Consider the following 26,020-nt stretch of genomic DNA (forward strand, 5'->3'; position numbering starts at 1 on the left):
GTAATTTATTTTATGAACATTTATATGAAAATTGTTGTCTACCTGGATGACATAATTGTTTTATGTGTACGGATTTTTTTTGGAGTTTTCATTCAGGTTGATTATATATTATTATTAACTAACACTAAAACGTAAAAAATAAAAATAAACTACGTTTAAAAAACAGACTTCAAGGGCTGAAAAGTGTCAAATAACTAAAAATTTAATTGAATACACCTCTTATGCAAACCTTTACCTTTAATATTAATAAAATACTATTATTTGTATGTGCTACATATTGATAGCTTTGAAGTCGTTGACAAGCCAAATGTAATAAAGGTACCTACACTTGCCACGCGTGACTTTGAGCGGGATAGCTTTGTCTAAAAAAACCCAAGCGGACAGACACGCGTATCCTGACATCCTAAATAATAACAGTAAGCTGTATAAACAGCTGTTAAGTTTTATTTTGTTTAGGGCTTCGCATTGACTTAAAACCTATCGATAGGTAGGACATATAAATAATAGTATTTTATTAATATTAAAGGTAAAGGTTTGCATAAGAGGTGTATTAAATTAAATTTTTAGTTATTTGATACTTTTCGGTTCTTGAAGTCGGTTTTTTTTAAACGTAGTTTATTTTTATTTCATTAAAAAATATGTGTACAAAGTAATATTGTATATTTAAACTTATTATTTGATAGTCTGATCTGTGGCATCATTAAGAAAGTCATTTATGGTATAGTAACCTTTACCACACAAACGCTTCCTAAAAATTTTTTGAAAATCGCAATTCTTTTGTTTTGAACATTTTCTGGGATCTTGTTGTAAAAACATATACATCGCCCCACAAAAGACTTATAACTTGACTTAGCCGAGTAGTAGGCATTATAAGTTTATGTCTGTTCCTGGTGTTAACATTATGGTTATGACAGTTTCTAGCAAATTCATTTATGTGCCTATGAACATACATTACATTATTAAGAATATATTGAGAAGCAACATCAAAATTAAATATGCTGTGTTGAAAGTGACAATAATAAACGATACAGTTGGCAAAGACGTCTATGGAACTAGACAATCTCTATTAATGCGTGATGGAAAAATATATGATTCACTTTAAGTAAGTTTTCGTACATGAAAAAGTGAATGCTGTAAGTTACACACATAGAGGAGATGTGCAGAAAGTAAAGAGATTGAGTGAACAATTGTTGATAATAAGATATTAAACACACATTGTTTGTAAGAGTCTCAAATGAAGAGTCAGACTATCAGATGTGTCAGGCTTCATTAGGTCGACTTCAGCAAGTGATACTTTCCGTAAAAGAGCTAGTCATATTGAGCTGCCAATGTTGAGAAGTAATTATGGAAAACAGAAAATAACCTTTGAGGGAGTTCAGATATATAACAACCTGCCCTCAGAAATAAGAAATGCCAAAACATTGACTTCTTTTAAAGCGAGCCTTCAAAGACACATACTCAATAATTATGAAATGTTTTAATAACATATGTAGGTTGTTTTATGTCGTATCTTTTTGCCTAACATTGAATTGCATTCTGTACCTACCAAAATCATTGTTGTAAGTACCTACTTTAATTGTTAAAATATTAATTTCTCATGTTAGTGACAATAGGTCTTAATGAGAATAATGTTATTTAAACCTAAGTTTATTTGTTGTTTAAACTGTAAACAACCTAATACGCTATTGTCTGTACAAACGACCTCCTCATTTAAACCTGCCCCTATTTTTGAAGTCTGCTTTTTAGAATGTCAGGCGCGAGGCGTGAGTAGAATGTTTTTTTTAAATAAATGCATGTTAGAAAACAGTATTGCTTTAGTATTTTTTCAACACTTAGGTAACCAATTATTACCTAATACTGCAATTGATTCTGTATTATCGCCTCTACACTTAAAAACTTTTTCTTACACGAGAATCGTACATCGTACACAATCGTAGCGCTGACTAGTAATGTAATATAATACCACCGCAATAACTAAAGGAAATCGGTTAAAGCCGGCTAGAGGCATGTTATGTGAATGTTCGTGAAAGGACAACAATAGTCGAAAGCATTATTCTAAAGCTTCAATACAAATCTCTCCAGAGATTGAGTTTTATATAATTGTTATTATTATTAATTATAACATTAATAGTACAGCTATTTGTTTTATGTGTAATAACTAAAATAATAATGATAAAAGCTATTTTTGTGTTCCTCGCCGATTTTTCTCAACACAAGTAGCTTCGGTGGTAGTGTTAAAATAATAAATTGTATTCAATCGAATTGATCGTTATTTTTGTCACATTTACGAGTAGTATCAAGGTTGTTGCACACGGCAGCTTTCCATCGGCCGGCCGGTGCCCGAGCGCCTGCGCCTGCGCAAGGACTCGAGTGGTTGACCTACTTCCTCATTGTGTAACATTGTTACTTTGATCGTTCTGTATTGGTTATGTAACTGCACCATTCGCCTACGTTTGCACTTATACAAAAATCTACTGCTAACATTTTGTATGCTATCAACACGGACGAGTAAAATAACAAGCCGATCGGCCGCCATTATGAAATTGCCATCGTCTGTGACATATCAGTTTGCGTCGCAATAAAAATATTTTAAAAATGCCGTCGTGCGTTGTGTAAAAGTTTAAAAAGAATACTATAAAAGTATTTGTGGATATATGATTATTTAAGGGAGAAAAAATTATGTATCTGGTATACCCCGTAACCGCACACACACTAGCATAAAGGTAAATATATATATATATATATATATATAAATATATAAATATATATAAACTTGCTAATATCACGACGCGGAGTCCTTCTTTTTTTACTAGTCCGTAGTAGTAATTGAGTTTTTTTTATTATTTTGAACGTTCTTTTTAATTTTGAGTACCTACATAATTTTCCCATTAAGTTATTTTTGTTGTTAATTAATTAGATTCGATGTTTAATTATTCTAGATATTACACAACCTTCCATCGTTTTCGTTTTCATTATGTTCATGGCTCGTTTAATATTACGCCTGTTATTTTAAATTTTTATTGAGTAAGAAACAAACAGTTTTTTTACAACAAAAATAACATTGCAGACTAATTGTACACATAAACCTTTAGTTTCTTATATGATACACAATTTATTTATATTAAATTATTTATTAAGTATATTAAATATTAAACTATTGTCTATTTGGAATTAATTTCCAATTGTTTTTCAATCGTATAATGAGAAATTAACTTTAAATGCTAGCTGCCCAGCTGTATTTGTATGCAATGATGTTGTTCATAAAAATAAATATACTTTACGTGGATTTTCTTTGAGCGTAACTAATATCACGAGGAGGCTGAGGAGTTTTTGTTTATTTGTTTGACCGCTCTAATCTCTGGGTCCAACAGTCTGATGTCAATAATTATTTTAGTATATTATAATAGCTCACTTAATGAGGCTTAGTAACATGTAGAGCATTGAGCTGCATCTCTCAGCTAGCCTTTAACATAGTTTTGTTAAGTAAGAAGAAAACGCGCTCCCGATTTTTTTTTATGGAATAGGAGGACAAACGAGCGTACGGGTCACCTGTTGTTAAGTGATCACCGCCGCCGCCAAAGGAATCACAGGAGCGTTGCCGGCCTTTAAGGAAGGTGTACGCGCTTTTATTGAAGGAACCCATGTCGTATCGTCCCGGAAACACCGCACAAGGAAGCTCATTCCACAGCTTTGTAGTAAGTTGAAGAAAGCTCCTTGAAAACCGCACTGTGGAGGACCGCCACACATCCAGATGGTGGGGATGATATCCTAACTTGTGGCGTGTCGTGCGAAGGTTGAATTTGGCGTCAGGAATCAGGTTAAACAGCTCTTCGGAACACTCCCCGTGATAAATGCGGTAGAAGACACGTGTATTGACACGAATTGCCTTATTATCGTGTGTTAGCGTAGTTATTAGTGATACATACACACAATGTTCTACGAATAAATTTTTCTCTAGTACGTCTAATAAAACCGGAATACCATAGCCTGGGCCACAGCTTTAGTACCTCTTACTAACAAGTAATTTCGTCTACATGGAATTCAACTTTGCGACATTCATGATAAAAATTATCCTATTTTTTCATCTGGATTCAATTTTTGAAAACTTTGAAAGTCAGAACCGGGAGTGCTCTCGTGTCTTGCTTTTAACGTAATGCAAATGTATGTCACCCATATTATTATGTACCCTCACGACGCGTTTCATAAAGGTCGCGACGAGACTGACTCATGTGTATCAAGCCTAATAGGTGCGATCAAATTAATTGGTGCTCAACTAACAATACCTGCCGATACCAAAAAGGACGTGGAGACAAAATTTTCAAGAGATTATACTCTTGAAAATTTTGTCTCCACGTCATTTTGTTTCATTGAGTCACAGACAGGTAAATTGTTAACTTTTAAAACATTCACGTTTCTAATTCTAAAGTCAGACCATAAATATTGTTACAACGTAAAAACTTCAATTTTTTTTAAATTCATATTTGGAACGAGTTTATTATGTTTGAAACATCGATCATTTCCCGCCATTAAAATTATTTACATAAATCAAATAGGCCAAAGAAGTATAACTTCTTGCGTGCATACATAAGGCATAAAAAAGGCAGGCATAAAATGCATTTATTTTCTCAAAATTTATTCCTTTAGAATTCTTTTTGATGTCATTTCTAATAACTACTAGATACTACTACCGCTTCGGAAACAAATGGCGCTCTGAGAGAGACGAAGCGGCGCAAGAAACTATCTAAGTACACACACACACACTTTTTAATATATCTCTGAGACTTAAATAAATAAATAAATGTAAGTTGTATTATGATTACATTACAGAACTTACAGTCAGCCGTGGCACGAATACAATATGAAGCAATGAATAAAACTATTCAAATAACCATTAAGTCAATGTAATATCTGATAGTCAATAGCTGGTGTATTTTATGTCATTATCCGTTTGTTTGCCGAGTTTGATTCCGATTTCCTACACGTAATGGTGCATACAGTTACGCAATGCTTTTGAAATAGGCATTAATAATTTGGTTTGTTTAAGATTTAAATGGATATTTGAACGTACTAGATACCAAAGAGAAACGTGATCGCTTGTGGAATGGCTAGTGTTTTTTTTTTCTTTATTTTATATTGTTGTCTTGGTGTATCTGTGCCACGATTCATAACGCGTACGTCGACTTGCCTGAATTGTTTGTATATTGTTCCAAGATTGCTATGAAGATATAATTTTAACGATAATCCACTAATATTCAATATATTTTCAAAAACGAATGGTTCGGATTGCCATTTCTACCATCAGCGTAATATTGTGAAGTGCACAAATCTTCATAATATGCTGTTATTAAAACGATACAATTAAATTATCAACTATGAAAATTTCCCACGAATATTATTACGATAAAATAAACTGTATCGGCCTTACAAATATACTTGGTATTAGGGTTATACCTGAGAATAAACCAAGAATACGCATAGTGTTGACTATATCACTGACAACACTTTCAATACAATGATAATTGTAAAGTTTTCCGCATGTCAAGCAGCCTTCCAAATAAACGCGGGAAACGTTATACGTCCGAATAAACAATCGTAAGAAAATGTCTATTTGTATAACTTTATAATACCAATTTTATTTGTAAGGCCGTAGTGTTTCACAGATATGACAGAAGTAAAAACTTCATCAAGGCGAGGCTCATAATACGAAATACAATTCTATATTTACTCTATGTTCATAGAATAGTATTCAATAACCAGAAAATTACGTGCTCAGCGTGCCTACATTTTTCAATTCAGAAAAAAATGCAGTTATAAAAGTAAAGTTCAAACAATAAAACTCCCCCCGTACGCTTTAGAAGAAACTTCTTTTAAAAGTTTGCTCTACTTTTTGTTTCGTCATGACATTATATTTTTTTTTATTTGTAATTATATTTTCAATATTTTTTTTTTGAATTATAATGTGCGAGTTTCAGTTCACGAAATAATACTTTTAGGTGGGATTCTAGCAGGCTATTAACCAATGGGCTAACCCTTTATATATTTAAAATTTGAGGTTTCTTTCAGTTACTTATAGAATATGTACATCCTTTATACATAATTTCCAATTCAGTCTGTAAATGGTGGAGTTCGGAGGAAGTAAAATATAAAAATATAAACAACTTCATAAGGTAATGATCTTATTTTGAAGTCGGTTCAAATGACCGCACGTCGACACGCAAATTAATCTTAGAGAAGTCTGGCGTGTACACGTTTTATGTAAGTTTATTTGTTAATGTACCGTCATTAGTGACCCGGAAGACTGATGAAATGTCAGGTGTAATAGCTCCGCTATGTCTTGGCGTACTAGATAATATGTAAGTAATTATTGTTCTAGAGTTCGGCTTGCTCTCGCTGGCTTGATTGTAAAGGCTTGTCTATATGCTTAGTCAATCAAAATTAAACAAAATATTACATTTGAATTTGGAATCTGTAATTTTTATATGATTGTTCATTGAGTTTTCTCATCTTGGCGCCAATACATTGTACAATATTTTGCGATATTAAAATGGAGTGGGGTGATAAAGAGAACCGAATCGCTGTGATTGCATTACACAAAGTAGGTACCTACCTATGGAGCCAAATGCAATTTTTAAAACTCCATACGCTTGTTATAAGTAAAATGTTTGTGTACCGGGCTATTAATAGGTACAATGAGACCTCCTCTGTTTGTAACTGAAACTCTGAAAACTCTGAAACTCAAACACTGAAGGTGAAACACAGATCAGAAAACTCCTGTGTTGTAAATTTCATCCAAAGCGTAAGGAGCTGATTCCGAGATATACAAGATATAGATACAAAAAAATATACGTAAAATAATTGTTCGTTTAAATACATAATGTAATGTGTAATGTAGTAGTTTAAATACATACATAAGTTTATTAGTTATAACTTCATTAGATTCCATGCAAGTATTGCGGTTGATACCTATACTTACATAGTAAATGAATGTTAACAAGGTTATACAATTTGAAACAGATTTAAAAATGGAACTTTCGCTTTAGAATTAGAAGTAAAATAATTGAAACCTGTAAAACTTAGATCAAATATCGTGAGCCATCTTGAAATTTAGGATTGGCCATAAAATTGCTTCAACTATTTTGGATGTTAGTTAGAAGATGTTTTAGTTAAAAGCTGTTATTTTGGTATTACATAGAGACTGCCTTATTCATAATAAAACGCTTTTTGAAGATATAAAGCTATATTAGTTAAAACGTGTTTTGAGCCTATCGAACGTTCGATAAAATTCCTTATTCATATTCGTTAGATAAATCTTCCATAACTAATACGTCTCTATAGTACGTTATGTTGCCATTTCGTACAAAAAAAACATGATTTTAACTAATATAATGAGGAACTGTCAATGGAAACAGACATCTTTTTCAATGTCAATGATTTGTCAGTTGTCAAAAGTCGATGTCAAATAATTTCAAAATTCAAGTTTTGAAGTTTGTCGGTCGTCAATCCATGACGGATATCCAACAACTTTGAGCGGGAAGTTATTTATCACATTATTTAACGAACAGCTGATCAATGTCGGCCATGTTTTTTTGCGTTCGAGGGCTTAAAATAGGTTTATAGAAGGGTCCTAGCTACTATAAGTCACGTCAGCTTTATAGAAGAGATAATGAACGTTTTAGCTCTAATATGCGATTATGTATACCATTTTTAACAAGCGTATATTAACGACGTTTTAAATCTCCGCTAAGTCATTATGATTAAGACAGAGAGACTTTGGAATTCGCTTGGAATGTGATCGTTTCTAAACTCGCACTTGTCGAGACATGATATAACACACAAAATGTTATTTACCGGCAAAGTGCAACGAATCAAACGTTACAAGTATTACAGGTCTGGTCGATACCAGATCCACTTCTGATGCAACTCTAACGAATTCGCTGTTTGCATAATCGTTTGTGGAACCTATTTGTATCTGAATTAACTTGACTCTAATTGTTGCACGGATTTGATAAAGTTTTGAAGATAAATTATTCATTCATAAACGAAATATTGAAAATAACGAATAGAAGAGGTGATATATATTTTGATAACACATTATTTAAGTAAGTAGTTAATAGGTTAGGTACAACTTAGGTTATAATTAAAAAATTTACTTAATGCTCCTTCTCTCCTTAATTAAAAAAGGTCAATTTGTCTTTAATGTTGTACTACTTAGTTGAATGTATTTTTTTTTTACATATATGTTTTTTATATATATATCTGATGGTAATTGGTACGCCCTATCCATTACAATGCAGACGCGCTCAGGATTGCGCTCGACACGTTGAGACATAAGATGTTAAGTCTCATTTGCCCAGTAATTTCATTAGCTACGGCGCCCTTCAGACCGAAACACAGAAATGTTTACATATTACTGCTTCACGGCAGAAACAGGCGCCGTTGTGGTACCCATAATCTAGCCGGCTTCCTTTGTAAAGGAGCCTCCCAGTGGTAGAGAAACTATGTAGCAAAACTAGAATTATATAAATATTATTATCATATGTTAACTTTTGATAGATGATTTACCTGTATATTCCATTTCCATACCCCAAAGGAATACAGATAAGTATAAATAGACACCATGTTATCATTGAAGCTTTCTCTAGTTCGCTGAGTTTAATACATAACCGTAATTTCGTAACTATTAAAACTGTTATAATTTATAACCGATTTTGTACTTCATTAATTTTTCCGTCGTGGTTGTTTTACAATAGAAACTAGTTATTGTATCTAACTATCTACAACACGAAAATCTAATAACTTATCTATCCATGTTGTGTGAGAGGTTAATAAAAAATGCAGAATCAGGCTTGATTGCAAATTTAAAGGAAATTAATAAAAACTTAATTTGTATTAAGTCCTAGGAGTATAGAAAACATATCAGCGATTTATAGAATTCTTGTTTATAGAATCTGATTTGTACAACTTGTACATAGAGAGAGCGGAATAATGTTTTAAAAAGAGAACCTTACTATCTGTATGATTTTATTTAATAAAATAGTTAAATATTAAACTGTTTTAAATTAGATTCATATATTTCACACTTCTCTCGGCTCATATACAATAGGGCTTATATTTGTAATGTAATACGGCATGAGTTTTGCATATTGTCATTAAAATACTTACGTTCATTTCCGTTTGTTATGTTCACACAGTTCACACAATCTTAGTTTCTGTTTACACTCGTTGACGGATCACTGAGTGATGAATCGTTGCTAAGTACACGTTCGACTTAACGATTTAGTGCATTAGTTCCAGACACTTCACTAGATATCGAAAGTTTATCAACAACACTCGGAGCATTGTGTGGTAAATGTTCTCTCACAGATTCTCACTGGTGATCGTTGAACCTGCGACAATGGTGTTATTATTATGACTAGTTTTTAACAATTACTTTAACGTTACATAAAAGATCTAAAATGTGTTATACATTTAGCAATTCTATAATATAGGACTTGTTTTCATTGTTTTTCGAGGCTAATAGATTCACAATGAATATAATTCTTTTTTGATTTGACAAAATGAGATATTGTTAAATCTGAGTGTAATAATGTTTTTTTTAAGGGATCTTAACGATACGGTACCGTAGTCTGCAATAAAATTTAAAAAATAATTGACAGCTCATTTATTACTGTCGTAAGCGATTATGTTAAGTTTTTATTAATTAGTTGATTGATGCTAAATGTGAGTCATTAAACTACATTTCTGCTAATAATTTAGCAATATTTTAAACACAATTATTATGTGATGTACTAATGCACATTTTTATTAGTGTCACGCAAATGAAAAGTTCCAATCTCGAATAAGGAATGGAGTAAAAACAGTAAATACGATGGGACATAAATATACTGATATCATATTCTGGATTTACATAAAAGCGTCAGTTAGACGAAGTTATAAAACAATTTAATCTGAATGTTAATCATTCACTACATTTTACTTTAAAATCACTAAACCACCTTTTAAACTTAACTTACTTGATCACAATTACATCTATAATTAATTGAGAGTAATGTTTAAAAAATAATAATTTATAAGTTACTAAAATACTGTTTTAATTGCTACGGAATTTAAATAACCTAGAATGATTTGTTATTTAAATTAAAAAAGTATTTTATAGTTAATCCGCAAAGGATAAATTAGGCTGTTGTTTAAATTTGAAATCAATCACAGAAGGAATTAAGTGTAGTTTAAGATGGTCAGTGTACTAACTGTTTGGTGCTAGTTTCGCGTATCGAATATTGTGGACGGCTTCGCGAGGCGAGTCCGCGTGGTGTACTGGCAGTGGTATTGCGGTGGATGCGGTAATCGCCCCGCTCCTGTGTAATTCATAATTAACGTAACATATTACGAAGTGGCTTATGTGGAGTTGTGGGTTGGCTGTGTGGTCAGGGACATTCAGACAAACACCGGTGAAGTAATGTTATGACTTAAACGATGCGGGATTTGGTAGTTGGTACTATGGTGTGATTGTTGAGATTGTTATATTAGAGGACGCAGTTTAAAAAGATGCTTATAGCTGTTTTAAGTCAATTAAAGGACACTTTTGGTGGTGCGCTGGATTTAATTAATTTAAGAAAAAATGAAAAACAAAAAAAGTTTTGTGTTATTCGAATTTCTTTTAATTGAATTTGATGAAAAAATTATTAGGTCTAAAAATAAAATTATTCATATAATTCAGTTTTTTTTTGGTTATAAGCAAGCAAGCAACAGGTTCACGCGGAGGGCAGTTGGTGACGCAATCGCCCTTGGACATTCGCAAAACCAAGGGTTATGAGATGCGTCGCCCGCCTTTAATCGACGTTAACCAGCTGATCTGACAGACGTTCTGAATAAAAGTGGTTCAGTATTAGCTGATGGGAGAATGTTAGTAATTCCTTCCAGGTTGCGTTTTGTTGTTTTGAAGCGATACCGAGGGCCTTAATACACCCGAGTAGCGATATCACACTTTCTTCCGAATAATACATATTATAGTACTACTTTCTACTGCTAAGCTATTTTGTATGTTTGAGAAACGGGTCAAAGTGTTGTCAGGATTTTTAAAGATAATACAGACAAACATACTGACGCTTTGTTCTGGTCGGGGCAGGCTTCTATCCTTACAATGTTTTATACATGCCAAAAACTCGTAGATGCAGTATAAAGTAGTACTTACTATCTTAATATATATAAATTACGTGACACGTTGTTGGTCCGCGATGGACTCCTACACTTATGAACGGATTTAAATGGGGATTACTTCATGGAGTCCAGTTTAGTCCAGCTTGAGAGATAGGATAGTTTTTATTTCGATTTGGCCAACTAGCTGACCCAGCAAACGATGTATTGCCATATAAAGTAATGAGAAAAAACCAATAATTAAATTAAAGTTTGTTTTTTTACCTCCTGAGAAAGTAAGAAAGATGTAAAGATTCTAATTAGTTATTCATATTAACCTATTCTTTCAATTTGATTTCTGCACGACAGGGGACACATCAAAGGAAAAACAAAGTTGTTGTTTTTATTTAATTTCGAGCATTTTCATATTTATTCACCTTTTAAATCTTCTCTGGACCTCCACAAATAATTCAAGACCAAAATTTGCCAAATCGGTCCAGCAGTTCTCGAGTTTTAGCGAGACTAACGAACAGCAATTCATTTTTATATTATATAGATATTTGTTTTGTATTGACATATTTTCAATGAGAGAATTTATTGACGCACGGTTTGACAGTTCCGCTGTGAAACAATTTCATTATAACAACACGTAACATATTTTACGAAATAATTCTTGATGTTGTGAAATATTATTGCCGTATTCATAAAAAAACAGTATTTTAATTATTATGTACAGAACAACGTCTGTCGAGTCAGTAATATGTATATTATTTGATAGAAAAGTGGGAGATCTCGGGACCCCCTCATCGGGTTTATTAAGGCCCTCGGCATCGCTCTAAACCCAAATAACCATAACCCAAAAAGTGTTTTATATATGAAGAAGAAGAAGTATTAGTTCCTGTTACTATATTACTAAAATGTATGCGACCAATCTGCCAACCTGGCTGCTCAAAAGTCAAAACCAATGAGCTGTATTGCAGTGTGGAAAACCCCAAAGTATTGGCAATATGACGTGTTTTATATAACCTACTCGTAACTGCAATAATACCAATTTGGACAGTATAGATAAAAATTAGCATACTGTGTTGAAATTTGACAAGAAATAACGATATTTCGGAAGATGCTGATATCTAGGAGATAGAGATTGAGCGGCAATGTTGTTTATCAAATTACGAAATGTTGCAATGTCTTACTGTTCTATTCCTTGGTTATAAGGTGGGTCATACTCCAAGTTGCCGGACTGGCCTTTTGTAATACAAATGAAATAATGTTAATGAAAAAACAATCACGGTATTTGAAAATGTAACACTCAGAGAGTAGGTCATATTTTAGCTTGTGTGATTTTCAATTGTTTTTTTATTGTGTCATCGTTTTTAAAATTGTGTTGTGGTAGTACAATGTATTAGACTCAAGAAAATATTCGCGATATGTTTTTTTTATTAATTTCGTTGTTTAAGTCAACATGAATGTTGCCAGAGTCTTCAATTTGCATTTAGTGATAAGGATCAATCACTCGGCTCTGTGTATTCCTGGTTCAATGAAGACAGACTTGGACGTCTGGAGAAGGAGAAACTGGATGATCTCTGTGATGATTATTCGTTTTATTTACCGAAACTAATATTGATGCCAAACCAAAAAATCGATTGAAATTATTAAAAAATACATGAGAAACTATTTTTTATGCACTCCATTAATACTACATGATTTAAGAAAATTTATTGAAGGAGGCGTTACTTTGCGGAAATCCATAATTATCGAATTGAATCGAAACACATGTCGAATTGTTTAAAGACAAATATTGGCGGAATTAACACTCAAGAAAACTCAAAACATTTGGACCAAATGATTTAATGGATGACAAGAAACGAGTATGCGTGTCGAGTGGTGCCGTAGTCACGAATTAAGGCTTTTAAAGAAGGTGTATGCGTTTTTTTGAAGGTACCAATGTTGTATCGTCCTGGAAACACCATACAAGGAATTTCAACTGGTTCTTCACACAAGTCCATAAAATTAACGTGACAACAATAAAATCAACTACAGTTAACGCCATTTTGATTTTGTGGAAATATTTAAAAAATCGTATTTAGTCTATATTGTTAAAGTATATATTTTCATTCTTAAAAAACCTTTTAGAATAATCATTTTCATTTTTAACACTACTTGTCATTCGTAAAGATGCATACTCGTATATGTTTAGAAAAATCGTTGAAATCTCTACAATTGCTCATTTAAAACTATCAAAATTGTGAAAATTAAATTTTATTACATTGGCTGTCTGATTACATCATATTGTTGTGTTTTTTTCATTTTAGTATTAGAATTTTCCGTCGTCCAGGGTTTAAAATAAAATAATTATTTATTCGTTAGTGACCGGGTTGAGGCATATAATAATATATACTTCTACATAATTTTAGTACTCCGTTTCGACTTCATCCATGTACATTGTAAAGAAAATATGGGTCATGGGTATGTGATGGACTTATCTCATCATCAATCGGGTATTTCTATGAATTTTATTTTGATACTATCCATTATGCACTGTTGCAAGCGTCATACATAGGGATTGTCGTATGAATCAGCTGATTATTCGTATTTTTATTTATTTATTAGGAAGCCAACGTGCATACAACTATCTTAATCTATAGATACATTTAAAAATTCTTTTATAATGTTGTATACTTCACTTGCAGGCTTACTCGACATGCTTAATAGTATTATATACATTATTTGGTAAACTAAAACTTTTGAAAACAATTTTTGAAAAAATTTAACAATTTAAGGCAACAAGCAAAAGGCTGATAAACAAAAATAACTATATTCTTACTTAATAACCAAGAAAAACTAAAGAATAAAACAATAACTACGAACAATGCCTTGATCTGACTACTTTTTAAAACATAACACATCGTCCCTGTGTAGCGCTGAAATTAAAACAACACAGCCAGTATCTATATTATAATAGTTACTTGAATGAACCCGAATATCACATATTTAAATTACGCGATTTTAGTGTAAGATCACTTTTGTGTTTTTATATAGGTAAAAATCTTAAACTATTTTGAATTAAATGATAAAAGTTTTTTGCGGAACCCTCGGTTCGCTGAGTCCGACTCGCACTTGTCCGGATTTTTTAATTATATTTACACCTTAGACGCACGGACTAGTAAAAAAAGAAGGACTCCGCTCCGTGATAATAGCAAGTGAAGCACCTTTATGCTAGTGTGTGAGCGGATACGGGGCATACCAGTTACACAATTTTTTTTCCCTTAAATAAACATATATCCACGAATACTTTTATATTATTGTTTTTACACTTTTTCACATCGCACGACGGCTTTTTTTTAATTATATCAATAATTATATCAATTTACTTCAAATATGTAATGGTAGCGCTTACCTTACCTATAATATTTTTTTTATAGTATTCCTCATTTATTGTTTACGTCATAAATAATTTAATAGGTATATTATAAACATTACACAAATTAAATTTGAAAACAATATTTATGAACGATGCGGGACTCGAACCTGCGGCCTCTCGCATTCCGTGCGAGCGCTCTTCCACTGAGCCAACCGTTCGAGTAACGTCACGTTCATAAATCTTGTATGCTTTGTTCAACTCTCTGGCTGTGGCTTTATCTACAGGATCCACTTTAGTTAACAGTTGATAACCTGCTCAACCCCATTACCTTTAATATACTTCGCGTATTTAATTATTAAGTGGGGGGGGAGTACGAACGTTACGGCTGATATTTTGGTGGCGCGCTCTGTAGAGTGTTATGTAACTTCCTTAGGCATTTGTTTTTCAATTCAGTGTTCTGTAATAAATAAAGCTAAACGAGCAAGAACCAAGAAAATGTTTTCGATATCTTCCAGAAAATGAAAGTTACGAACCGAGTTGCTGGCGTTACGTCATACATGTGCAATGTGCGGTCGCGCTCACAACTCGCGGGTCGCGGTACCGTGGTGACAGCTTGATAATAGTTGTTGATATTATTGTTCTTGTACGTCTGTTCCCCATGAGTTTCTATGTAATCCGTTCCTTATCTATACTAACGCGATATTAACACTTTAACTTTAGATAGCGAGACTCAGCAGTTTATTGAGGTAGGCGTTACTTCACGGAAATCCATAATTATCCAAATGTTTTGAGTTTTCTTTTGTGTTAATTCCGCCAGTCTCGTGCCAGAGTTTGGCGAGTCAATATCTCCAGAGGATGCCTCGTGTGGAGGCGAAACACGTGTCGAATTGTTTGAAGACAAATATTGGCGGACTTAGCAATGTAAAAGAAATAACATTGCAACAAGTAATAATAGTTTAATAAAAGCAATTGGTATTTTTTTTATGGAAGACGAGGACAAACGAGCGTACGCGTCACCTGATATTAAGTGATCACCGTTGCCCAAATTCTCCTGCTCCTCCTTCTCCAGAGGAATCACAGGAGTATTGCCGGAAACTTTTAGAAATGTCGACCTTTACTTGGAGGTAATGACAATTCCAAAAATAATAAAATCCTTCGACTTCTGGCAATCAGCTCAGCTCATGATAGTTTGTCTTGGATCTTGAGCAGTTTTGTACTTCGAGCAGTTGCGAAAGTCCAAAGAATTCATTCAAGGCGACAATAACACTGGAATCCGTTCGATCGTCCTTCGGGATCCGATCTTGCAAGCTTCTTGCTCCAAACAAGCTTGGTTTTTTAAATTCACATGTACGTGTTTTCGGCTTTTGTGAGGTTGGCAACGCTCATGTGATTCCTCTAGTGATACAAAAGAGTATGGTCCGTTGTGATCACATACCATCAGATGACCCGTTGCTTACTGACCATAAAAGAAAGTGTGTGTGTACTTATGTATGCACGCAAGAAGTTATACTTTTTTGGCCTAACAAAGCAAAAATCATTAAAATTATTTATCCCTCATGTTTGTAGAAAGAACAATATTGTAAAAATCTTGCAACGATGACTTTGACATTCATTATTAAATAACTACTACGGCTGTACGGGCTGGAACCCTTTGCCTATACTAATAATGGACGAAGAAACCAAAAAAAAATAACGAATGGTGCAAACGTCAGATCCTTTTCGGGATCCAACTTCACCCTGTTATTTTTGTGTTAAAGTGATACGCGCGCATATAAAAATTTCAACAAAAACAAAAAAAAATAAGTATAACGTCAACAAACACATAACTTAACCATAAGCTTGTTATATGGAATGATAAGACATGATCCATACTCTTAGTATAAATGATTTCCGTTTTTTTTCTATTTTTCAAATTCCGTTTGTAGCTTTAAGTGTTGTGTTTATTTAACTCAACAAAAGGCTTTTATAAGTTCTCGAAAGATCCTAAATTCTATTAGCTACTCGAGTAGATATTGGTAGAGGAGATAATTTAGTAAACAGCTGAGTAGCATGTGCGCGTGGAACATGCCGCGTGCGAGCCTTTAAAACGACATTACATTAAAGCCTTCGTCAACATTCCGAATTCTGTCAAATTTTCCGCGCAAAAAGCAGAATGCGGATGATGGTTATTTAAATGAAAAAGGGGTGTTTTTACTCACACATAAGAAGTAAAACACAAAATAAATATCTTAAAAAAATTATTCCTCGTGGTATTTTACGTTTGTTTAAAGAAAAATATTGTAATAAAGACGGTATTAAATAAAATATATAAAAATATAGCAGTGTTTTTCAACCTTTTTCGTACACGAACCTTAAGTATGGACAACATTTTCACCAGGAGTCGATACTCCTGGTGAAATGTAGGTTTTCTTTAGGAAACGTAGTCACGATTAGAAAAAATATTTACCATTCAACAGCAATTATCACAAACTGCATTGACCACTTTAGTTTATGGGTAACGAATTAGGGCTAAGTAGGCACGAGATTTGTAATTTATACACGATTTCATATTGTAACTATTTTTATTTTATGAATATATAATCGGTATAAATTGTTGTTTCATATTATAAAGACTTAATGAAGGTTTAACTTCCGTCACGGTGTAAGACACGCACCGTTTTTGTGTTAAGAGTTCTATTAATTTGTAGTAATGAAAAGCCTTGTGCACATGCCTCGGGTGTGCGTACTGCGTAGAGTTGTGTGTTATGTAAGCGAGAGGCTACGTGAGTAGTATCGCATGAGCCGCTACGTGCAAACCACACGCAACGCGGACAGCTTGGGGAAGGGTGATGTGTGTCAATGGGTCACCAGTTAGATTGGGCGCCGAACATGCGAGGAATGACCCAACAATTAGCACTTGATTGTTCTTTACTATTATGTAACTTTGTTAGATCTTTTATTTAAGCTGTAGGCTGAAGGAGAACTTGTATGTTATTATTGAAAAAGCTCGAGCTGTCACGCTCTGCTTTGTAACTCTTTATCGTGTATAGCCTGCACGAGTGGAGTAAGTGAACCTACTCATTTGCAAAGAAAACGGGCGGTTTTAATTTTTTCCGTGTTTTTAGAAAAAACCAAAAGAGGCCATTTGACAATATTACTGGCATATTAATGAAGTGTTGTGGTGCATAAAAAAGTTTTCTCAAATATGCATGGAAATATTGTCATTATTTCGAAAAGAGAACACGCGAATTATCGTTTTTTTGGACATAGAAAATCAAATCCATTGCAGGAGCGTTTTTTTAATTTGGAATATTACAAAGCTCCTGCAATGTTGTATGAAACGGCGTGCTGGGGTTTTTAAATACTCTTTGATCGGGTCTCTTTTGTCATTCTTGGCATACCATAGTTTCTTTGCTTAGTACAAATTGCGTATATATAGCCATAAAAGCGTGTGCCTGCACAGACGGTAAAAAAATATTGGCGGTAAAGCTGAAAATTCGTCTTGATTTGTTATTAACATAATAGATATAAATTTAATAATAATTAAAGTGAGTTCCAATGGTTCAGAGAGTGAAATGGAGATTGATTATACTCCACCAGATTTAAGATCAGAACCAAAATTGGGGATGGAAAATGTGCTTATAGAGAAAGATCATTTTAATTAATTGCATCGAAATGTAGTGACTAAATCGACAGAAACTACATTTTGCTTATTTAAAGTATTATTATGATACAACCTACTTAAAATAATGAAATAATCTAAAGATGGCATCTTGAAACAGGATAGTTTCCTAGGTGCCCGTTTTTTTGCAAAACAGAGTATATAAAACTATTGCAAGTGTCTAACACTTGCAATAATTTTATAGACTCTCTAGAATAGACCAATAAAAATGTCGTAATTCATATTATTAACCTCGGTTTGATGAAGTTTTTATTACTGTTCTGTTTAAAAGCACACGGCGTTTTATTTGAATGAATGAAGAAACGAGCAGACGGACATCCTGCTGCTGAGCGGCGTCCGGCTGCGAGCAGATCCCGAACACATCGCAGTGTGCTCGTCACGCTGTAACTTGAGGGTTTCGTTACAATTATTGCATGAGATATTTCCTACCTTTAATTTTTTAAGCAGAACCTTAAATACTGTTTGACATATAAGCCATTATGCCAGTAAATTTACAGACAGATAAAAATTGTAAAAAATCATTTCATCAAAATAGGAGCGGTTCCTCGCGGCTATTTCCGCGTTATTATTTATTGTTTTGTTTTCGGCACGACTTAACCATTCAGTCGGATTTTGTTGCAAATTTATTTTATTTGTATTGCTTGGGAACCCTATTTCGGAATTAAAAGTAGCTTTAGTTTTTGCCCCTTATGTGAGGTACCTAATGTTCGATAGAAGTTCCGTCAATGTGCTTTCCGTTTTCGAACTCGTATTTACGTTTATTCGACTTCTGTAAGAAGTCGGTTCTTGTGTTTCCGATGGTGTTACAAGAGAGTATACCACCAGGTGACCCGTGCGTAAGTTTGTTTGTCTCCCCCCTCCCTATCTTAAAAAATCTGTTATTTTCCTACTACAAACATCCACTTCAATCATATTAATATGTATGTGTAAGTGAAGCAAGTATTAGTGGTATTAGTTACTTATTAGTTATAACAGCAATATGAGAGCACGCAACCAACTAGTTCGAGATGCAGCGAGCTATGCACTTCCTGTATTATACAATGAAACACGATGTGTCAATGCAACTGTTGCTTATTTATTACTTTCTTACCTAACTTTTAGTGAGCTGGGATAATAGGCGGATTACTGTTGTTGGCTCAGCGTGGAGTTAGGACGTCGTTGTCTTTATGGAATTTAGATCCAAAAGGAGTAGTTACTGCACCTGACGATAAGCAGCATTTCTGTCCATAAAGATGTATGGCCATTGCAACGTATCTTACTATGATAGAGCTAGTATCAAGTCGTACAAAAAAAATATTTTTATTGAAAACTTTGTGATTACGCACGCTAGACCGTACTGCGTCCGTATTGTACATAGAATTTTGTATGTGTGTCGTTTCTTTCCGTGCCTGTTCATAGCACGATCATGGTATGGTAAGCTGTAGAGGCAGAATCTTTAAAGGATCGTTCACACTAGAGGAGACGAACATTAGCCACTCACGAGCAGTCGTTTGGGCCTTTATTTATTTATTTATTTCAAGGAACATCAACAGCTATTTACATAAAATAAAAATACAATAGAAACTTAGAGCTTTACAGATATTCACTAATAGACAGTAGAAGTAGTAAGAAGCAAAATTATAAAGAGTAAACATGTAAAATTATAATCTAATAATAAGCACACTTGATGTTCACAGGTTAGGATTCAAAAAACGTTTTCATGATACATTGTTTCATTGCTTTGACAGTTGTATTAAAAATATCCAAATTAATTATTTCACTGCTTAGTTTATTACAGGTGGTGCTAGCTCGCAAGATATAACTATTGCTCCGGTAGTTAGTAGATGATTGAGGTATATACAATAAACGGCTATAGCGTAGTGCAGTTGACGAAGTTCTCAATGAAATTGTCGAAAGAAGATCTTTAACATTCAGTCACTAGAAGAGAAAGATTAAAAAGCGCTTACCATGGCATCTTATACGGTCTTAAGGATAGAATTTATCTTTTCCATCAATTTCAGGTAGAATTTTGACTGAATGTGACCTGGTTTTTAAAAACTTTGTAGGTATGTGTTAAAAGCTAAGTAACTTGAAGGGGGGTTATAGGCTTGGTCCTGGGCATGGTCTCTACCTTAATAATGTGCTCCGTTCAGTATCGGTGTTTTCTTTTGACATACATCACAGGGATTTGCGTATAGGTGTGGTGGCAGCACATGAGTAAACAAACGGTACAGAGACTAAGCTTCTTGGAGCGGCCAAAATTGTTAACCATTTTGGTGTCGCAAAAATTTTAGAGAAATGAAACAAAACGTTTTATATTACTTTTGTATTGGGTTTGATCATCGATATTAAATAACCCTAAATACAAAATTTCATACAAAAGCTTCTCCGTGTTTTCTGCATTGCGTGTACCACCAAGGATTCTCTAAGTGAAAGAAAGACCTACCACCTAGACCACTACACTTGAAAATTGAAAATTTCATGTTTTTATATAAGCGGAACTGTAGTTTATTTTCTAGAATAAGAGAAGTCGAGCCGATATTTGGTGAAACTGTTTCATAGGTGAGACAAGAATTATTAAAACTACTGTTTTGGATTGTTTCTGCTAACGTTTTTTCATTGCTGTCTGTCAGGAGTTTAAAATGTCATACAACAAAGTGATTTGGCATCTTCAAAATCTTAGTAGAGTTTAATCTTATATATAAAATTCTCGTGTCACAATGTTCGTTCCCGTACTCCTCCGAAACGGCTTGACCGATTCTCATGAAATTTTGTGAGCATATTGAGTAGGTCTGAGAATCGGCCAACATCTATTTTTCATACCCCTAAATTTTAAGGGTGGTCCACACGAATTTTTTTTTTTTAATTTTTTTGACATTTTTTTTTAAATTTGTTTGATTATGAGTTAGCATTAAAAAATACATACAACTTCAAATTGTCACCCATCTCCGATCAACAGTTACTTTTGTATCACGATTTTAATATCGGCAATACAACGATTGCTGGGTCAGCTAGTCTTATGTAAAATAATTTATTTTGTTAATTTTCTGCATTAAAACGAGTTGTACAAATATTAATTTCATAATATGCAAAAGATTTAATATATGCATATTGTTAAGTATAGAAAAATATGTTATCATTTGTAAAAACAACGCAAGTAAGTAATAATAATAATAAGTAACTTATTTACATAATAAGTAAGATAGAACATTCTTGCCAAATAAAAAACAAAATATAACAATTGATCACACTTCAACTTGATGTCAATTATTAGCGCAACCAGTGCTGATCTTCTAGTGAGACTTACTAATAATAAATTTAATAGTGCTATTTACGGTCTAGTTACAGAAATACACTAAGGAATAATAATAAACCAACTCGTTTTTAATGGTTACAGAAATTCAAATATTTTATTCTTTGCATGTTAACGTCATCTCGTGAGTTGGAACCGCATTTCGTGTTTTATTAGAATCTGTTGTACCAAGAATGTTCCATTTCATTCCGTGTAATGAATACAGATGGCGCTATGTTAAAAGTAAATTTTAAATTCTGTGCAATGTACTCGACCATATGTAACGTATGGGTTCAGGGTTGTAACAAACCCATATTTTGAATGCAATGGCAACATAAAGTTCGAATAAAATACGTAAAAGACAATTAATAATATTGATTCGATAAAGGAATCAAATTTTATGCCCATAAACCAAGCCAATGCAATGGAATTAGTTTCGGCAGCAGTGAAGTATCGCAGATGACAGTCGCATGGTGATGACAGGTAATGAACGGGCCACACAACCATTTCATGAGTCGGCAACATGAGCTTTGCGAAAACGCAAGTGTCGTCCGATATGAAGTTTTCGAATGATAACCATAATAATTCCTGGAACTTTTCCAAAATGATATGAAATTCTTGTATAGTAAATTATTTAAACAATATCTGATATCCTCCTTGAGATATTTTGATCATCCACAACCCTTTTAAGGTCGTGCTTTGTTGAAACATAATTCATTTATAACATATAACATGATAAATGTATATTATAATTTTTTATCAGTAGCTTGAAGCTTCCACCTCCATGTTGGAAAATCTAAAAAAATACTCTGTTTTTACCACACAGTTCATTGATATATCTAGTAACTCTAGTAACATCATTTCCCGAGGAAATTTAGCTGTAATTGAATGTGTATTTATTGTGGTGACACCTTACCGTCTATTGCCCGCTAGACGTAACCCGAAACCCGGTCTCAAGGACTAGTCCAGTTGCCGCTAGAAGATAAGATCCTTCGTCATTCACAGATTGAACTAATTGTATGAACGAAAATTGTTACATTTTATGTAATAAAACTAGACAAATCAGGTTGTCGTTCCCTGTGTATTTCATCAAAATGTCTGAACTGCCCACATAAACTTAAACCTCTATTTACCATTTTAGTGTAACCTTTTAAAAGAGATTATATATACATTTACACCTAGTTCTAACTAGAAGCAGATAATATGTTAAATTTCATCGTAGCCCTTGAAAATTTCAAAAATGTTCCATTTTTATTTTCGCTATCGTCAATTCAGGAACCTTTGTCCAAAGCGGTATAGCCCCAGCGGTTTAGGCTCTGCGTTGATGTGTTAGTCAGTCAGGACAAGATTGAAGTGACTGTTTTTTAAATGAATGGTAAAACGTTTTATTCAGAGCATAATATGGATTACATGATACTGAAGGAATTAATGTTTTTAATGTACTTCTGCTTGTGGCGGCTACATTTGACTGGATTTTGAATGGCAGATAGATGAAGTAACTAAGGCTATTTTATTCACGAAAATGCATTAGTTTATTCCGTGGATAAGTAAGGGCCGAGCCCTGCTGATTACATGTTACAGTTTTAATTTGTTAATGTTTCCAGACGGCCATTTCTTGATATAAAAAACGATTTAAACCACTATTTCAATGTCATCGTTTTTAGGTGGTCCATCAACAAGGTAGAATGGAATTTTATGCCGTTATCATAAAATTCCTATTCCCTTCTTCAATGTTTTTCATAATATATGATTGACTTCATTGTTGTGTTTACGTTTCACAATATTAAAATAATTATAGTTTAAAGAATAGTAAAACAAATAAAAAGGTTTATTTTATATAAAATTATTAAAATATCTATTTACAGTCTTAACAAAAAATATGCTTTAAAGCTAAAGTATTTTGTGACATAAATATAAGAATAGTTCATGACTTAGAAATTAGATATATCGTCACACATGTCATAACACAAGCCAGTCCTCCTTTATAACGTCGGATGCTTTCTCCGCGATCATAATGACGGGGGCGTTAGGGTTCCCACTGATTATGGTGGGCATTATGCTGGCGTCCACGACCCTTAGGTTTGCTACTCCGTGTACGCGAAGCCTCGAGTCAACAACCGCGTCGCGATCTGACTTTGGACCCATCTTGCAGGTTCCTGTTGGGTGGTATATGGTGAAAGTGAAATGCTTCAAACTGCATTCCCAGTACTCGTCGCTAAACAAGACATGGTGCTGGCAACCTGGCAGTGGTATCGTATGAGGTCGTGAGCCATATCTTTGGAATGCAGTCGTGTTCGATAGCGCGAACGCAATTTTTATCCCTTCCGTTAAAACTTGAATGTCTTCCTTATAAGCGAAGTAGTTCGGTTCTATAATAGGTGGAATGAAGGGATTTCGATTTTTTAATTTTATCCAGCCTGAGCTTTTTGGACGCAGCAGTAAAGGCAAGATTGTCCAAGTTTCCGCATTTTCTATCGGCTTGTAGACCGTGTTGTAAACCCTGTCACGGAGATTGAGGATTTTGCGAATCTGCTCGCCACCATCTGAGTTGACAGAACTTGGGGCAAAATGAAACTGTATATCGGGCCAGTTTCCTGATGGTGGAGCATACTTCGTATTAACAAAAGCTAATCCTTCCACTCCCTGCGTTGTCAGTGGCCCTTTCTCGTATAATATATAATTCATCGCCACCCCAAAAGTTTGAAATCTGTCCTTCTTGAATGTAACAGGCTTATTTACAACAAAAGTTAAGCCGCCAAGACCGACGTGGTCCTGCAAGTTGTGACCTACTTTGAGATTAGCGACCATTGGTATGCCGTGTTCTTTCAAATGCTCCGCTGGACCGATCCCGCTCAACATTAATATTTGCGGCGATGCAAGTGCGCCTGCTGATGATATAACCTCCCGTTTTATCCTCACTTTATGCAGCTCCCCGTTTCTATAAAATTCGACGCCATACGCTTGTTTCTTAACATTATTGATTAATATTCTAGTGACGTGAGCACCCAACGCAACGTGTAGATTAGTTCTGTGGCGCACGGGTCGTATAAACGCCTTAGCCGTGCTGCACCTACTCCCACGCCGCATGGTCGCCTGGGTCAGCATAAAACCAGTTTGTTTTGCGCCGTTTATGTCGCGAAATTCATAACCCAGTTCCATGCCACCTTTCAAAAACGTAACGGACAGTGGCGTCCGCCATGGAGCCTCTTGTACCGTAAGATACCCGCCAGTGCCGTGGTACGGCGTCTCAGCCAAGTAAGGGTTGCGATTGTCTTCCGACTTTATGAAGTAAGGGAGCACTTGATCGTATGACCATCCTGGATTGCCCATGGCTTCCCATAAATCGTAATCTTTGCGATTGCCTCTCACGTAGACCATAGCGTTAAGAACGCTGCAGCCTCCAAGCACTTTACCCCTCGGCCAATTACAACGGTCCCCGTTCATGGCAAGGCAGTACGAACGGTTATGGGATGGTGTTGTTTGAAATTTCCAATCCATTTCGGAGAGTTGAGTATAGCCAGCCAGGGCTGGGATGTCGGAGATTTCATTCTCGTCTTGTCCGGCTTCTAGCAGTAAAACAGTCCAGTTTCCTACTTCTGAGAGACGCGACGCCACCACCGCACCAGCGGAGCCGCCGCCGATCACCACGAAGTCGTAGATTGGTAGAATCTGGAATGCAAATAGTTTGAACTTTAATAAAGCATTATGTTGAATAAAGAAAGTGACGGAATATGACCAAACAATAAATTTTCAATTAGTGTCACTTTTTAGACTGCACACATTTATTAAATAAGTTATGATTCGAGTATATTTCCAAAGTATATTGCATTATTATATCGTCAACGGATGAAACTCATCTCTCAAATTTATATAGTTTAAAATTTTGTGACAATAAGTGACAATATGGTTCACTTCATGGTAAGTGATCACCGCCGCCGAAGCGTTCTCGAAACACCAGAGGAACCACAGGTTGCTTTTATCCATATCGCATCGTTTAAAACCAGCCATCGTAAAACCAGCGCTAGCATTTTAAATACCTAGTTGGTAATGACCTCCCGGGCCGTAGTATCATAAATTTGTTATACATGACTGAATTTTAATTTCGAGTCCCGTTTTTATTACAGCCAAAGAATGTGTTTTCATGATAAAAATAAACGAGACGAGCAAAAGGATTTGATCGTAAATGATAATGCATTGCGGTGCCGCTCAGAGACATTTAAGACATGGCGAATGAATCATCAACCATGCCAGGCAGTGTAAGCTGTACTTTTTAGCGCAAAAAGTTTGTGCGGTGCGAGGCAGTCATCCAACGGAAGGGTCCTTCCACTGGAGTTTCTAAATTCCCCAGACTAATTTCATCGAAATAATCGTGATCATTATAACTGTGTAGTGAACTTATACTTACAGTGTTGACATCCGTGATATAAGATTCTGGATCGAATTGCTGATATCTGAAATACGTAATCCCAATAGCCAGGAGTGGTATCAGTCCCAGCACAGTGATAGGAGATGGTGCTAAGCTCGCCAGCGCTCCTGCCGCCTCCATCTTCACCCTCCAAATACATTTACCACTACGCTAATATTTACAACTATC

General features: G+C 34.5%; 3 protein-coding genes across 3 annotated transcripts in view; 1 reads left to right on the forward strand and 2 right to left on the reverse strand.

Moving 5' to 3' along the window:
- LOC126974187 (glucose dehydrogenase [FAD, quinone]) overlaps nt 1-10,323 on the reverse strand; it is a 28,296-nt gene extending 17,973 nt beyond the window's left edge. Inside the window, exons 1-2 of the mRNA XM_050821627.1 lie at nt 10,249-10,323; nt 9,163-9,386 (exon numbers count right to left, since the gene is read on the reverse strand). The gene's annotated coding sequence lies outside the window, so the exon portion shown is untranslated. The remainder of the gene's footprint in view (nt 1-9,162; nt 9,387-10,248) is intronic.
- The window catches only part of LOC126974197 (flotillin-2), a 340,191-nt gene that overhangs the window by 138,419 nt on the left and 175,752 nt on the right, over nt 1-26,020 (forward strand). The window lies entirely within an intron of this gene.
- LOC126974186 (glucose dehydrogenase [FAD, quinone]-like) lies at nt 23,237-25,974 on the reverse strand. The gene is made up of 2 exons (XM_050821625.1): nt 25,832-25,974; nt 23,237-25,095 (listed from the first exon to the last, which is right to left on the reverse strand). Exons 1-2 carry the CDS (start codon nt 25,970-25,972, stop codon nt 23,386-23,388), a joined length of 1,851 nt encoding a protein of 616 aa, XP_050677582.1. The 5' UTR covers nt 25,973-25,974; the 3' UTR covers nt 23,237-23,385.

Source organism: Leptidea sinapis, chromosome 31, assembly GCF_905404315.1.
Source record: "Leptidea sinapis chromosome 31, ilLepSina1.1, whole genome shotgun sequence".
Lineage (NCBI taxonomy): Eukaryota > Metazoa > Arthropoda > Insecta > Lepidoptera > Pieridae > Leptidea > Leptidea sinapis.

Excerpts from the sequence above, each read along its gene's own strand:
- LOC126974186 (XM_050821625.1), bottom strand. The coding sequence starts at position 25,972 with ATGGAGGCGGCAGGAGCGCTGGCGAGCTTAGCACCATCTCCTATCACT. Across the intron at positions 25,096-25,831 it reads ATATCACGGATGTCAACACT|ATTCTACCAATCTACGACTT; the intron begins GTAAGTATAAGT and ends TTTGCATTCCAG.